This window comes from Crocuta crocuta, unplaced genomic scaffold (assembly GCF_008692635.1).
Source record: "Crocuta crocuta isolate KB4526 unplaced genomic scaffold, BGI_CrCroc_1.0 scaffold246, whole genome shotgun sequence".
NCBI classification, from domain to species: Eukaryota; Metazoa; Chordata; class Mammalia; order Carnivora; family Hyaenidae; genus Crocuta; species Crocuta crocuta.
The window spans coordinates 4,496,740-4,512,170 of record NW_027531902.1 but is presented as its reverse complement, the minus strand read 5'-3'; the positions used below and the strand labels follow the sequence as shown (position 1 = coordinate 4,512,170).

General features: G+C 38.8%; 1 protein-coding gene across 1 annotated transcript in view; it reads right to left on the bottom strand.

The window, feature by feature from the left end:
- HADHA (hydroxyacyl-CoA dehydrogenase trifunctional multienzyme complex subunit alpha) overlaps positions 1-15,431 on the bottom strand; it is a 48,495-nt gene that overhangs the window by 28,455 nt on the left and 4,609 nt on the right. The window contains exons 2-7 of the mRNA XM_077774189.1: positions 9,647-9,688; positions 9,481-9,551; positions 7,848-7,981; positions 5,343-5,481; positions 4,234-4,353; positions 988-1,090 (exon numbers count right to left, since the gene is read on the bottom strand). Coding sequence (XP_077630315.1) covers positions 988-1,090; positions 4,234-4,353; positions 5,343-5,481; positions 7,848-7,981; positions 9,481-9,551; positions 9,647-9,688 — 609 coding nt within the window. The remainder of the gene's footprint in view (positions 1-987; positions 1,091-4,233; positions 4,354-5,342; positions 5,482-7,847; positions 7,982-9,480; positions 9,552-9,646; positions 9,689-15,431) is intronic.

Genomic DNA, 15,431 nt, shown 5'->3' with positions numbered 1-15,431 from the left:
TGTCCAAGAGAAATGAAATATATGTCTACATAAAGACTGTGGATGAATATTCATAACAGCCTTATTTTGAATGGACCCATATTGGAAACAACTTAAAATTTCCATTATTCGGTAAATGGATAAACAAATTATGGTACATCTATATAACGGAATAATGAGCAATGGGAAGGAATTGTTGATATATGCAACATAGATGAATCTCAAAACCATTAGGCTAAATGAAAGAAGACACAAAAAGCTATATACTAAAAACATTCTATTGAAGTGTTTACACAGCTATATACACTTGTCAAAACTCAAAGCCTATATTAAAAATTGGTAAATTTACTGTTATGTACACAATATCAATAGTTTTTTTTTTTCTTTTTTGAGAGAGAGAGTGCACGTGTGTGGGAAGGAGAAGGACAGAGAGACAAAGTATCTTAAGCAGGCTCCATGTCCAGCGTGGAGCCCGACACAAGGCTTGCTCTCACAGCCACAACCACAAGATTATGACCAGAACTGAAATCAAGAGTCTGATGGTTCTTAATGCTGATTTTTAAGAAATGCAAGACAGTGACAAACACATAATTTGTAATAGTGGTTTCCTTGGGTGAGATGAGGAAAAAAAGCTGTATGGAGGGAAGTAGCACATTGTAGATATCAACTACTGTTAATATCTTCAGGTTGTTTCATACATGTTTCTTTTATTATTAAAACAGACATTTAAAACGGAAGGAAGGTTATTATGAATAATGATGCAGGTAATTTTAAGAACCAAAAATAATGCCTTAATTCAATTCTGTACTCTTGATGTCCAATTTATAAAATAAAACAAGAAGTTGGGGTGATGCTGGAAATGATTTAGTATTAGCTATATTTAGAAAACTTCACTCTTCAGAATGACTCATTTCTTAAGCTTGAATTTTACTCTAACCAATATTCAAGACATTAACTCTTTAACAAATAAATTCACAAAGCCTGACTCTGAGGCCTGCTACCACTTACCCAGGGGATCCACCAATTGGTCAACCAGTCCCATTTTCTTTGCTCTGTCTGCACGAATGCTTCTACCAGTCAACATCATGTCAAAAGCAGCAGGCACACCCACCTAACAGGCAAGCAAGGATTAGAGTACAGGGGAAAAAAAATCAGAGTGACAATTACAGTTTACAAATCATTCAACTGAGCAGAGATTAAAATGAGAAAAATCAATCCAGATTTCTATGCTATCTAGCAATCAGTTAATTTTTACATACCAATACACATTCAGGCAACTTTTGGGATTAGACACCTCCAGTGGAAGCTAAAATGTCTATGTTTCTTCTTTTAATTCAAATGTTAGGATTTCTGTCTTATAGAATTGATAAGGTGGAGAATTAATTACATGTTTCCTAAAATTCTGCACTTAGATATTATGTCATTCATATAATACTTAAAATTCCTTTCCTGGAACTAGTGGAGGCTGAGAAACAGGATAGTTTTGATAATGTCTTTGATAAAGAATTTTAGGCTTAAAGGGGCGCCTGGGTGGCTCAGTTGGTTGAATGTCCAATTCTTGATTTCGGCTCAGGTCACATCTCATGGTTCATGGGACCAAGCCCTGCATCGGGCTCTGTGCCGACAGCGTGCAGCTGCTTGAGATTCTCTTCCTCTCTCTTTGCCCCTTCCTCTACTTGTGTGCACTTTCTCTCTCTCTTTCTCTCAAAATAAATGAACATTTTAAAAAAATGTAAAAAGAATTTTAGGTTTAAAAATAGAACTCAGCTAGGGCTTCTTATGCAGGTACTAGAAGAATCGTTTCTAGCAACATTCAAATACCAACTAAACAACAAAAGAAACTAAGCAGTATTTTCTATACCCATATAGGCTTATCAATTCTTTCAATAAATCCTCTTGACCATTTCAATGAAGGAACGCACACTACTTATTATCAGAAAATTAATACCATAAATCTTCCTATTTTTCTGCGACCAGCTGATATCAGCTTCCCTACAAAGAGTATTTCTACTGAGCCTTGTTTTCACTGAGCAATCAATGGTGCCCAAAGTTGTCAGGCTCAGTGGGCCCTTGAGTCTGATATTAAGATTTCTCTGCAGCCTCCAGGTCTGACTATTCTTCCCCTCTCCTTAAGAATTCAAAAGCTGGGGAGGCCTGGGTGGCTCAGTCGGTTGTGTGTCCGACTTTGGCTCAGGTCATGATCTCGCCGTTTGTGAGTTCAAGCCCCACATCGGGCTCTGTGCTGACAGCTCAGAGCCTGGAGCCTGCTTCTGATTCCATGTCTCCTCTCTCTCTGCCCCTCCCTAATTCATGCTCTGTCTTTCTGTCTCTCAGAAATAAATAAACATTAAAAAACAAAAAGGATTCAAAAGCTGGATTGGCCTCTGGTTCTATAGGGTATAGCAAAGAGATCATCCAAACCAGGAGAAAGGTCTGCCTCTTACATTTATCGTGAAATATGACCTATGGATTTGAAAAATTGATAAAATGGTACTGTGCACAGAAGGAACAAATTAAACTGTAAATTCAAAGGGCACCTGGCTGGCTTAGTCAGTAGAGTATGCAACTCTTGATCTTGGGATTGTAAATTCAAGTCTCTTAGTGGGTGTAGAGATTGCTTAAAAATAAAACATTAGGGGGCGCCTGGGTGGCTTAGTCGGTTAAGCGTCCGACTTTCGCTTAGGTCATGATCTCGCGGTTCGTGGGTTCGAGCCCCGCGTCGGGCTCTGTGCTGACTGCCAGCTCGGAGCCTGGAGCCTCTTTCGGTCTGTGACTCCCTCTCTCTCTGACCCTCCCCTGCTCACGCTGTCTCTCTCTCTCCTAGAAATAAATAAAACATAAAAAAAAAATTAAAAAAAAAAATAAATAAAATAAAACATTAGGCACCTGGGTGTGTCTGTCGGTTAAGCATCTGACTTCGGCTCAGGTCATAATCTCACAGTTTGTGAGTTTGTTGAGTACTGCATTGGGCTCTCTGCTGTCAGGAAGAGCCCACTTCAGATCTTCTGTCCCCCTCTCTGCCCCTCCCTGCCTATGCTCTGTCTCTCTCAAAATAAACAAACAATAAAAATCTTTAAAACGGTAAAAATAAAATATTTAAAAAAATAAACAAAATCTTTAAAGAACTAAAAGTGCCAAAGACAAACATATTTTATTTATCTTTTCACTTCCTTAGGGACTAACAAAGAACCTTGCTCAAATAATTTGTTTAAAGATTTCGTTTTTTTTAATTTTTAAAAATGTTTTTATTATTTATATTGAGAGAGAGCATGCACATGAGCAGGGGAGGGGCAGAGAGAGAGGGAGAGAGAAAATCTCAAGCAAGCCTGATGCAGGCTTGATCCCATTAACTGTGAAATTATGACCTGAGCCCAAATCAAGAGTCTGATGCTTAACTGAGTCAACCATGTGCCCCCTTGACCAATCATTTTGATCAAGGAATTAAAAAAATAAAAAGTGGAATTGAAAAAATAAACACCAGGTGGAAACTAATTTGACAATAAACTATTTGTAAAAAAAAAAAAAAGAAAAAAAAGAAAAAAATGGGATTGTGAGGGTTGCCTGGTGGTTAAGCATCCAACTTTGGCTCATGTCATGATCTCACGGTTCGTGGGTTCCAGCCCCGAGTTGGACTCTGTGCTGACAGCTAGCTCGGAGCCTGGAGCCTGTTTCGGATCCTGTGTCACCCTCTCTCTCTGACCCTCCCCTGCTCAAGCTGTCTCTCTCTCTCTCTCACTCAAAAATAAACAAAACATTAAAAAATGGGATTGTGAGGCTATTACTGACAATATGTGATACTAAAAGTGAACTGCACATAAAGTTGGTCTCTGTTAATTTAAAAAAAAAAAGAAAAAAGAAACACCAGGAATAAAATTTGTGATTTTTTAAAGTTTATTTTGAGAGAGCAAGTGTGCACGCACACATGCACACAAGTAGGGGAGGGGGAAAGAAGGGGTTTGGGCAGGGAGAGGGAGAGAGAATCCCAAGCAGGTTCTGCATTGTTAGTGCAAAGCCCAATACAGGGCTTTGAACTCACAAACCAGGAGATCATGACCTGAGCCAAAGTGGGATGCTTAACTGACTGAGCCATGCAGGTGCCCCTAAAATTTGTTATTGATCCTATATACTCATATTTTATTTTGGTTCTAAATTCTACAATAAATACCCATATTGGGCCTTTAGTACCAGAGGAAACAGATCTAAAGGGGCCTATAGGTAATGAAGTTCTAAAGGCCACAAGGGGCTTACACTCACCATTCTGGGCAGCCTTTGTGTGCCTCCGGCTCCTGGTAAGATCCCCAGCAAGACTTCAGGGGCACCTAATACAGTTTTTCTATCTTTTGTGGCTATTCTATATTGGCAGGAAATGGCAAGCTTCAAACAAATGAAAGAAAATCAGAATGTTAGAAAATGTAAATTTATGAGACCTTAGGTTATGTGAGGGTCTAAAGATTACTTATAATGCAGGAATGTGCTCACAGAATAAATTGAAATTCATAAAACTGGCATTTGGTGCTTTCTATAATTTATCTTTCTAGCCTTATTTTATACTTTCCCAATTTATTAACATTTTCTTGGGTTGTGGATCTCCTTAAAAAGCTGATGAAAGCTCTGGAAGGTCTCAAAAGAAAAGTGCACACATCATCGTATATTGCACGCCAAGTGGGAAGGCCTGTACCATCTGGAGACACTCCTTTTCAATCACACAGGCCTATTTATGCTGTCCTAATAGGTTCTGCTTACCTTTGTCTTTGCTCATACCGTGCCCATAGGTGGAATGACTTTTTCCCACTATTTTCCAGTTAATCATTCTTGCCCATCTTTTAGGACCAGGCATATGTTTCCTTGATTAGTATATACCAAAGTGTTTATCACAGAGCTCAGCATGGGATAAAGTGCTCAATAAATGTTATTTTATTTTTCCCTCTCCTTTACTACATGCTCCAGCCTAGTAAGCATCTCTTCTCCTAGATCTGACATTATCCACCATCTTTACTATGCACAGAGCACTTAAACACATACTATGTTCTGTCTGTCTCATCTAGACTTAGGTAGCTCAAGAGCATGAATCACACTTCTGAATCTTTGCCCTGCAAACCTGAACCAGGTTTCTAGAGTTGAAAGAGACCTTAGAGATCTAGTTCAAAACTTCTCAATTTACAAAAATGAAAACATCACACTTTGGTTTACTTGCTCTGTGCCAGGAGAATAAGGACTAAAACCTATCCAGAAGTTTGACAACTGAAAGGTTGATTCTCCTCCAGGAACTTTCTGCAGGCAAAACAGTAGCCTATGGGTTAGCAGCTTGTAATTCCCACCAACATGCTCTACAGTGTCTCAACGACTTTGGAATAAACTTGTACCTCAAGTCCGCCTCCTAAGCAGGATCCACTGATGGCAGCCACAATAGGCTTTGTGGACTTCTCAAGTTTCTCAAACATTCTCTGGCCTTCCTGTGATAGTTGTGTTACCTCTTCAGCACTCTTACAAGAGGCTAACATGCTGCAGTAAACATGAAAGCAGAGAAGAGAAAAGAAACAAAGACGAAATTATACCCTACTTTGTTCAACACTCATCCACTGTATCCTTACCCTATCACATGTCAATATTTGAGAGTGAATCTTCAAATACTCAGAAGTTTAAGAATGGTTTTGCTTCAGATATCACTAATATCAATCAGCTGTATCATCTCTCCATAAAGAATGTTGGATTTCTGGATCCAGAGAACACGAAACAAAACATGTGGCAAAATTTTATTTTCTATAAAAAAAAATCATTAGATCACAAAGCTCTGTACATGAGAAAAATCATCTTCTGGTACATATTTTCACTATCACATTAAACATGTTCACTGTAAGTAACTCTTAGATTGAACAGTAATCAAAATGACAGTGGGGAAAAAAAAAGCTTTCAAGTTGTTTATAGATCTCCTAACGATTAAAAAAGATCCACTACACTAATGCTGTATTCAATTTCCTTTCATTTCAGTTTGTTTCACTTGCTACTTTGTTCTTAGAAACATTTAAACCGTGGATTGTGTACACCTGATCAAAGCTGACTAGTTTTTGTCACTGTATAAACCCGGCGCTGCTCAGCGGGCCTCTCAGAGGCTACAAGTATTTTCCTATGGGTCTGGAAAGCCACCGCCAGGTAGCTTAGTGAGATGCCAGTGTCTCACGAGGCTCAAATAGCTGAGCTAGAAGAAAAAGCTTGATACGGATAATTTTGCTTTTTCTAAAAAATACACATTAAATAGTTATAAATTCCTAATCACTATACAAGAGTACACAATGTGGAGTAAGGTTTAAAACTATACAAACACCTTAGGTACATATTGCTCAGCCTATAATGCTGGCTATCATTGCATAGGTACAAAGAAGAATATAACAAATACTCATATTTTGACAGAATTAACAACTGTTAACATTTTAAACCATTAAACTAACACTAAGATATCACCTCACCTCCTTATAAATGCTTTAAGGAACTGTAAGCAAGGTATATACGCACAACCTCACCATAAAAAAAAATATTAGCTGCATCACTAAGGTTCACTTTGACAACCTCAAGTTTTTAACAGCCACTTCATTTACCCTGAAACAACCATTTTCAAATGTTTGTAGTGTATCCTTCCAGACCAACTACGCATTTGTATCCATAAATAAGACATTTTATGTGTGATTTTAAAATGTTTACATATACTAGGGCACCTGGGTGGCTCAGTCTGCTAAGCTTCTGACTCTTTTTATTTTTTTAAATTTTTTTTTAATGTTTTTATTTATTTCTAGGAGAGAGAGAGAGAGAGACAGTGTGAGCAGGGGAGGGTCAGAGAGAGAGGGAGTCACAGACTGAAACAGGCTCCAGGCTCTGAGCTGGCAGTCAGCACAGAGCCCGACGTGGGGCTCGAACCCACGAACCGCGAGATCATGACCTAAGCGAAAGTCGGACACTTAACCGACTAAGCCACCCAGGCGCCCCTAAGCTTCTGACTCTTGATTTCAGTTCAGGTCATGATCTCATGGTTCGTCAGTTCAAACCGTGCGTCAGGCTCTGCACTGTCAGTACTTGGGATTTTCTCTCTCAAAATAAATAAACTTAAAAAAATACATTAAAATGTTTACATATGAAGTACATACTGTATAGAACATTCTGCAACTTGCTTTTTTTTTTTTTTAACCTTAACACTAGGTCTTTAAGCTCTAACATTATGTTGTGAATCTAGTTAATTCCTTTGAACTGTTTTGTAGTATTTTATTATGTGAAACTTCCACAGTTTAGTTATCCACTTCCCTACTGACACTTAAATGCTTTAAATTCTTCATTATTTTAAACTATACAGGGCTGAACATCATCATATATGGGTCCTTAAAAACAAAGGGTGGGATTTCTCTAGCATGTATAGCCAGAAGAGTATCACTGAATTATATGATACATGCATGTTCAATTTTATTAAATGCTGCCAAAATGTTTTCCAAAGTTGCTGTGCCAACTGGCATTCCTATTATTAATATATTAACTGTCTCATTTCTCAAGTCCTTGCTAACAAGGCATTTTGAAACTTAAATATTTACTGGTCTGTTGGGTTTAAAAAAAAAAAGGGGTCATCTCACTGTTAGCTTAATTTTATAGCATTTTCTGTTTTACTCAAATACTCTCTTAGAACTGCTTTCAATTCTTTAAGGAAAGGTTAGTCTTAACATGGTTTAAACAATAAACCCCTCTTTTTTTTTAATCCCTCCAACATACTTGTGTAAATAATTTTAAAAAAGAAAACCTTCAGAGAATTTACTTCTACCTTCTTTTAAATGGAGGAGTGAAACATATCATTAGCCAAGATAGAAGGTGACTTCAAGCTTCTGAAAACTTACTTGATGTCAGCACCTGCAATAAAGCAGCCTGGCTTTGATGAAATAAGGACGGCACTTCTGATTTGATCGCTAGCCCAGATCTCATTCATTACTTCCACAAGCTCTGATTGCAGTTCTTTGTTCAGTGTATTCACCTGCCAAAGAGAAGTACATATAAATCTAAGGGTTGAAATCTGAAGTACCAGATGTACAAATAACTGTAAAATGCTATTTTGATCCTAGGAAATGTGTTTATCCAGCAGAAATATACTGTGAGGAGCAAGAAAGAGAGGCAGGGGGAAAAATTCTAAACCCAGTAGTTTTCTATTCAGCTTTGGCTGACTATAAGTACCCTTCCTTTAAAAATAGATCTACTCAAAGGAGGAACTCAGGGTCATACTCCTAAGAGTTTGAAATATATGCAGGCTCCAAATAAGTCTACATACATTTGTTGGTACGGAAAAGTTTGTATAACATGAAGAAAAAAGAGGATTCAAAATTAGACCTATAGTATGATCTTACTTTGTAAATATTATTTGGTGACACTAGATTAAACGTCAGAAGTGGCTACCTTCAGATTTGTAGTAGGAATGATTTGTTATTTTCGTCTTTATAGCTTTAAAACTTCCCACTGTAGGCATGTGTTGGTTTTGTGTTCAGAAAAAATGCTCAACTTAGAAAATTCTGAAAAAATAACTTAAGTGTGAATCATTGGTCAGTGGGTACCAAAATTTACTCTAGTGAGGGAGATTGGCTCTCATTTTCTTTAATGTGTGATAGTTGTTAATTGATTCCTTCTAGGGGCGCCTGGGTGGCTCAGTCGGTTAAGTGTCCGACTTCGGCTCAGGTCATGATCTCATGGTTTGCAGATTCGAGCCCCACATTGGGCTCTGTGCTGACAGCTCAGAGGCTGGAGGCTGCTTCAGATTCTGTGTCTCCCTCTCTCTCTGACCCTCCCCTGCTCATACTGTCACTGTCTCTCTCTCTCTCTCAGAAATAAATAAAACATTAAAAAAGTTGGTTCCTTCTAGGTCCTGCTATTCCATCTAGCCCTCTAGTAACAAAACTTGACACCAATTTTAGATGGGGGAAAAGCATAAGCTCCTACAAGAGAGGTCTTCTTGGCAAAGACTGGATTAATGCTGCATACTTTGTTGAAGGTGCCAAAAACAAATGCCACTTCGAATAGAATTTAACTTCCAACATGTGAACCACACTGTCATTCAAGTTCCTCAGGAAGCTTAACACCCACATTTAACCCAGCCAATTTTCTATGAATAATAACTACAGCAGGCAGGTAATGAAGAAACCATATTTAACAACCTAGTAGTTAAGTGGGTAGGTCAGTTCTGACTCTTTTAAAAAAGCATGCACTTTGGTTCTTACCTAGTACCTCACCTCCATATTCTACACAGAAGGCTAATTTCACTAATCCTTGATGTTAATCTGACACCTCAGGTCAACTAGAAGGAATTCTTAGTCAAGGACCACTGATCCAGAAAACTGCATTCTTTGGGCAATTTGTCAAACTATCACAACTACAAATTCATATAATGAATTACTGTCAGACTAGTGGATTTCTTTCTTTCCTATTTAGCACTGGATTCATTAATGTAATTAGTAAAAATGGACTGCAACAAGTTAATTTAGGTACCTTTGAATTGGGTGAGTTAATTCGAACAACAGCCACATCCCCTTTGACTCCATAGTTAACATGGGTTCTGGCTAAAAAGAGAAGGATAATTTATTTGTAAACATGTTTATTGCTAAGCAAATCTAAAAAGCAATGTATAAGCGTGTCAACAAGAAATTAAACTTACTTAGCAAAGCAGAGGACACTGAAAAGTTGCGGCAGATATAACCTGCAAGAAAAAGGTATTCAAAATTAATTACTATTTTGATTCAAATTCAATTACAAAATTAAAACAGAGTCTCTGTAGTACCTGCTAAATATAACAAAGCTGGAATTTATAACCACAAAAACCCCAAAATGAGATTAACGTATTCTGAGCGATGACTGTGACTATTACTGTATCTTTTTCATTTTAATTAACAACTTATAAAATTATTTAGATACTAAATGTGGTAGGTAGAAGAATGCCCCCTCTAACATGTCCAGGTCCCTGGGGCATCTGGGTGGCTCAGTCAGTTAAACATCCAACTTCTGCTCAGGGCATGATCTCACAGTTCATGAGTTCGAGCCTCACATTGGACTCTCTGCTGTCAGTGCAGAGCCTGCCTCCAATACTTCTCTCTCCCTATCTCTCTGCCCCTTCCTTGTTTGTGCACACATTCCCTCTCTCCCTCTCTCTCAAAAATAAACATAGAAAAAAAAAAAGATGTCCCCATCCCCAGAAACTGTGAATATGTTACGTTATATGGCAAAGGAAATTATGGGTACAAATGGAATTAAGATTGCTAATTAGCTGATCCAGACATAAGGAGAGTAGCCTGGATTATCCAGGTGGGCCCAATGTAATCACTAAGAAGAGAGAGTCAAAGAGGGCCAGATAGATGGCAACATGAGAACTTAGCTCTACTTGGCTGGCTTTGAAGAAGTCAAGGAATACAGGCAGCCTTGGAAGCTAGAAAAGGCAAGGAAATAACTTCTCCATAATGAACATACAGCATCCAGAAGGAACACAGTCCTACCAACACCTCTGATTTTAGCCCAATGAGACTTGTTTCTGACATCCATAATAAATTTGTATTGCTTCAGACATTAAATTTGTGGAAATGTGTTATAGAAGCAATAGGGAATGAATACACTAGGAAATAAGTAATCTACAAAGTGATCCATAATGTCAGTCCCAAATATATCTGAACCATGCGCTCTCTTGTATTTTTTTACAGAGGGGGCATGCTCAAGTAGGGGAGAGGGGACAGAGGGAGGTTGAAAGAGGGAGAGGGAGAGAGACAGAAAGAATTCCAAGTAGGCTCCATGCTCAGCACAGAGCCTGACACAGGGCTTGATCCCATGACTGTGAGATCATGATCCGAGCTGTAATCAAGAGTTGGACACTCAACTGACTAAGCTACCCAGGCACCCCACATCCTCTTGTATTTTTATGGAGAAATGATCAAAAGTAAAATCATATACAATGGAATATTAGCCATAAAAAAGAATGAAATATTGTCATTTGCAACCACATGGCTGGAGCTAGAGAGTACTACACTAAGCAAAATAAGTCACAGAAAGACAAATACTGTATGATTTCATTCATATGTGGAATTTAAGAAACAAAACAAACAAGCAGAGGGAAAAAAAGAGAGAGAGTAACCAAGAAATAGATTCTTAACTACAGAGAACTGATGGTTACCAAAAGGGAGGTAAGTGGGAGAATGGGTTAAATAGGTGACGCGGATTAAGGCATGTACTTGTGATGAGCACCGGGTGTTATATGGAAGTGCTGAATCACTAATCACTGTATACCTGAAACTAGTATTACACTGTATGTTAGCTAAATAAAAATAGAAAAATCAAATCAATATCAAATACAAACTAAAAAAAAAAAGAAATCAATGGACACTAGTGACCATTTATGGAATAGTCCAGTCACACTCTATTTTAAGAATTTTTAGGGGTGTCTGGGTGGCTCAGTAGGCTAAGCATCTGACTTTGGCTCACGTCATGATCTTGTGGTTTGTGAGTTCGAGCCTCACATCAGGCTCTGTGCTGACTGACAGCTTGGATCCTGGAGCCTGCTTCGGCTGCTGTATCTCCTTCTCTCTCTCTGTGCCCCTCCCTGCTAATGCTCTATCTTGCTCTCAAAATTAAATAAAACATTAAAAAAATTTTTAAAAAGAATTTTTAAATGAACAGGTCTATATTGCACTCCACCAAGAATACTCTCCTACCCTGGGGATGACAAAGACCAGCTATTCTTTTCCCTTTTTCCTAATCACTTCAGTACTTCACGCTCTCCTGCATAATAATGATGAGATGATATACTGAGCACAAGCAATCACAAACAGGGTCTTTCAAACTGGACTATGGATAGAAGGTAAAGAACTTTAGGAAAAATTCAGTTTGCTCTGGGCATTACTCTACCTCCTTTCTAGCATTAAAGGGTCACCTCTGTCCTGTTCTCATCCAAACATCTTGCTCTAGGTAGTAACCAAGCTATTCTGGAGGCCAGCACAGGGTCCACATCCGTCAGTTACAACTTCCAATATTCTTGAAAGACACCTTGCTCTTTCTTCCTTTCTCTTTCATATTCATGCTTCACTTCAAACCACATGTCACTTCAAACCTTATTAAACCACTTCTTGGCACAAAAACAGACAGATCAACAAAACAGAATAGAGAACCCAGAAATGGACCCACGAACATATGGCCGACTCATCTTTGACCAAGCAGGAAAGAATATCCAATGGAAAAAAAACATATTAAACCACTTCAAACTGCACCCCTTTAACTCCTTACTCTTCCCTACCCACATCTTCCAAACTTTGTCCAGTATCTTAGAAAAAAGTTTTCTTTCTTTAGTTCTAAAACAAATCATCCCTTAATAATTATTAACCATAATAGCAGTACACATGAAACACATATGTCCAGGAAAAGGCAGAAGTTTTAAAGTAATATCAAATATAGTAAAGAATTAGTGCTTTATTATTTTTTAAATGTTTACTTTTCAGAGAAAGAGAGAGAGAGCCCACATGAATGGGGGGGGGAGGACAGAGAGAGAAAGAGACATAGAATCCGAAGCAGACTCCAGGCTCCCAGCTGTCAGCACAGAGCCCGACATGGGGAGCTGTGAGATCTTGACCTGAGCTCAAGTAGGACACTTAACCGACTGAGCCACCCAGGTGCCCCAAGAATTAGTGCTTTAATAATGTCCAGTGGTTTCTTCACGTATCCCCTCTAATCGTGCTAGCTTTCCCTCAGTATTTGTTATTTCACTCTTTTTAAAATAACTTATGTACATTTATATCTATCAATTCATATACTAAATATTAGTAAATTTGATTGTTTTCCTTTTATATATTTTTTCATGATAAGTATACTCTTTAATCCCTAACACCCATTTCATCCATCTCTTTCACCCACCTCCCTTCTGGTAACTTTCAGTTTGTTCTCTATAGTTATGAGTCTGTTTCTTGGTTTGTCGCTTTTTTCCTTCACTTGTTTTTTTTTTAATTAAAAAAATATTTTAACGTTATTTATTTTTGAGAGAGCACGAGCAGGGGAGGGGCAGAGAGACAGGGAAACACAGAATCTGAAGCAGGGTCCAGGCTCTGGCTTTTAGCACAGAGCCTGACACAGGGCTCAAACCTACAAACTGCATGAGTCATGCATGACCTGAGCTGAAGTCAGACACATAACTGACTGAGCCACCCAGGCACTCCAGTTTGTTCTGTTTCCTAAATTCTGTATGAGTGAGTTCATAGGGTATCTGTCTTTCTCTGACTTACTTTGCTTAGCATTATACTATCTAGCGCTATCCATGTTATTGCAAGTGGTAAGATTTTATTCTTTATAGTTGAATAATAGTCCATCATTACTTCAGTCTTAGTTACTAGTATTAAAACTCTTTTATATCTAATTTTCAACGAAATATACCGCATTTGGACCATATTAGGGGCTATATACGGTCTCAGAATCCACAAGCATAATTTAGGAGAGTGTGGAGTGCCTGCTTAACTTAAGAGTGCTATTTAAAAAAAAAGAAGATTGGGGCACCTGGGTACCTCAGTCAGTTAAACATCCAGCTACTGATTTTGGCTCAGGTCATGATCCCATGATATTGGGCCCCCATGTTATCAAGCCCCACGTTGGACTGTGTGCTGACAGCGCAGAACCTACTTGGAATTTTCTTTCTTTGACTCTCCCCCAATCATGTTCTCTTTCTGTCAAAATAAATAAACTTAAAAAAAAAAAAAGGTTAAAATCCCTACCAACTTCTCAGCAGCTAAACTTTCCACCAGCCTGTGACCACCTGTCTCTCTGTGTGACTACTCTCTCATTCTCCAAATTCCCTACCTTCATCTGGCTTAGAATTTGAGGGGTCTCAAATAAGAGTCTAAGACTGCCTTGGCATGCAGTGATAATCAAAGGTAATGGACAATGAAATTAAACCATGTTGGTCATTTTATGTCATGGTAGTATTCTTTTTTTATTTTTTGGGAGAATGCAAGTCGAGGAGGAACAGAGAGAGGACAGAGGATCTGAAGCAGGCTCTGCCCTGACAGGCTGACAGCAGTGAGCCCGATGTGGGGTTCGAACTCTCGAACCAAGAGATCATGACCTGAGCACAAGCCGGAGGCTCAACTGACTGAGCCATCCAGGTGCCCATCGTGGTACTATTCTGAATACAATTTTACACATCAACTCTACCAAAAAATTCTTTCTACATGATTTAGAAATAAACCATAGAATCATACCCATTTCTAAAATGAGAGTGGTCTACATTTGACCAGGAGGCAGGGACCCTTCTGGATTAGGGAACTAATACACATGGCCAAAGCAGGACCCAAGAGGCAATGCACCATATCTAGCTGGACTGGGATTCCCATAGCAGTATCGAGAAGTGATTCCAGGCATTAGAATCAGCTGGGGAGGCTCAAATACACTCACAAATGTCTGGGCGACATATAGCCTAGAACCACAGGATCAGAATTTAAGGGGGCTGGGCCTCAAAATCTGCATTTTTTTTTTAGAAAGGAAACTGAAACAGCAAACAAGTGGGCATGTGGGAGCTACTGACTTGGAGAACCCATTGATGGTGCAATGGGTTAGGAGTGGGACCATCAGCAGTAGCCAAGGCTCTTGTTTCCTCCTTCTTTCCCTCTATCCTGCAGTTCTTTAAGGGAGAGAAAGAGAAGGCACAGAAAACAGCAACTTTATACTGGATTGAAAGGCAAGCAACATGTTAAAAAAAAAAAAAACTGTATGGATGACACAAGCACCAGAGAGAGGTAATCTTTGGTTCTGTCTGCATTTTTCCTTTAAGCAATCCAAATCAGCAAAGACAAAGCACCTGAGAGTTAAGACTTGGGTTCAACATCAAGTTTATCATTTACTAGCTGTATAACCATGAACAAGTCTCTTAGAGCATTTTGGTGTTCTTATAAAGACAGAAATAAAAGTGATGTAATAATCATAAAAGTATCTGTAAGTCACAGTGCTACAACCAAGTAAATTAAGATAGGAGAAGCCAGCCAGCCATCTCCTTAACCCCCATGCCTCTACCTCACTAATGATACACTTCCCTGCTCTGCTTTTCCACCCTTTACAATCTGTATCATCTGTATTTATCAGTTTTCTTTATGTTTGTATCATGGCCCCAACCTTTTCCATAGGTCTTATCAAGAGATTGCATCTGTAATGATCTTTCTCTTCCCTGCCAATTTTGATCCTTAGACTAATCATAGGAAGAATCGGCGCCTCCTCAGTAGCGATAAAGGAAGAAGTGAAAATAGGCCGGGCATAAAAAGGACTTTGCCTGTTGAGTGGCAATTCCAGTGGGAGGGGAAGAGGGAATAGAACAGGGATGAGAGTAGGGATGGACTGACTGGGAATGCAGGGTGGGAGGGATGGGGTGGAAAGACAGCGGAAAAACAAGAAATATATATATATGTAAAAGAGGTTAGGAGGCAAAAACT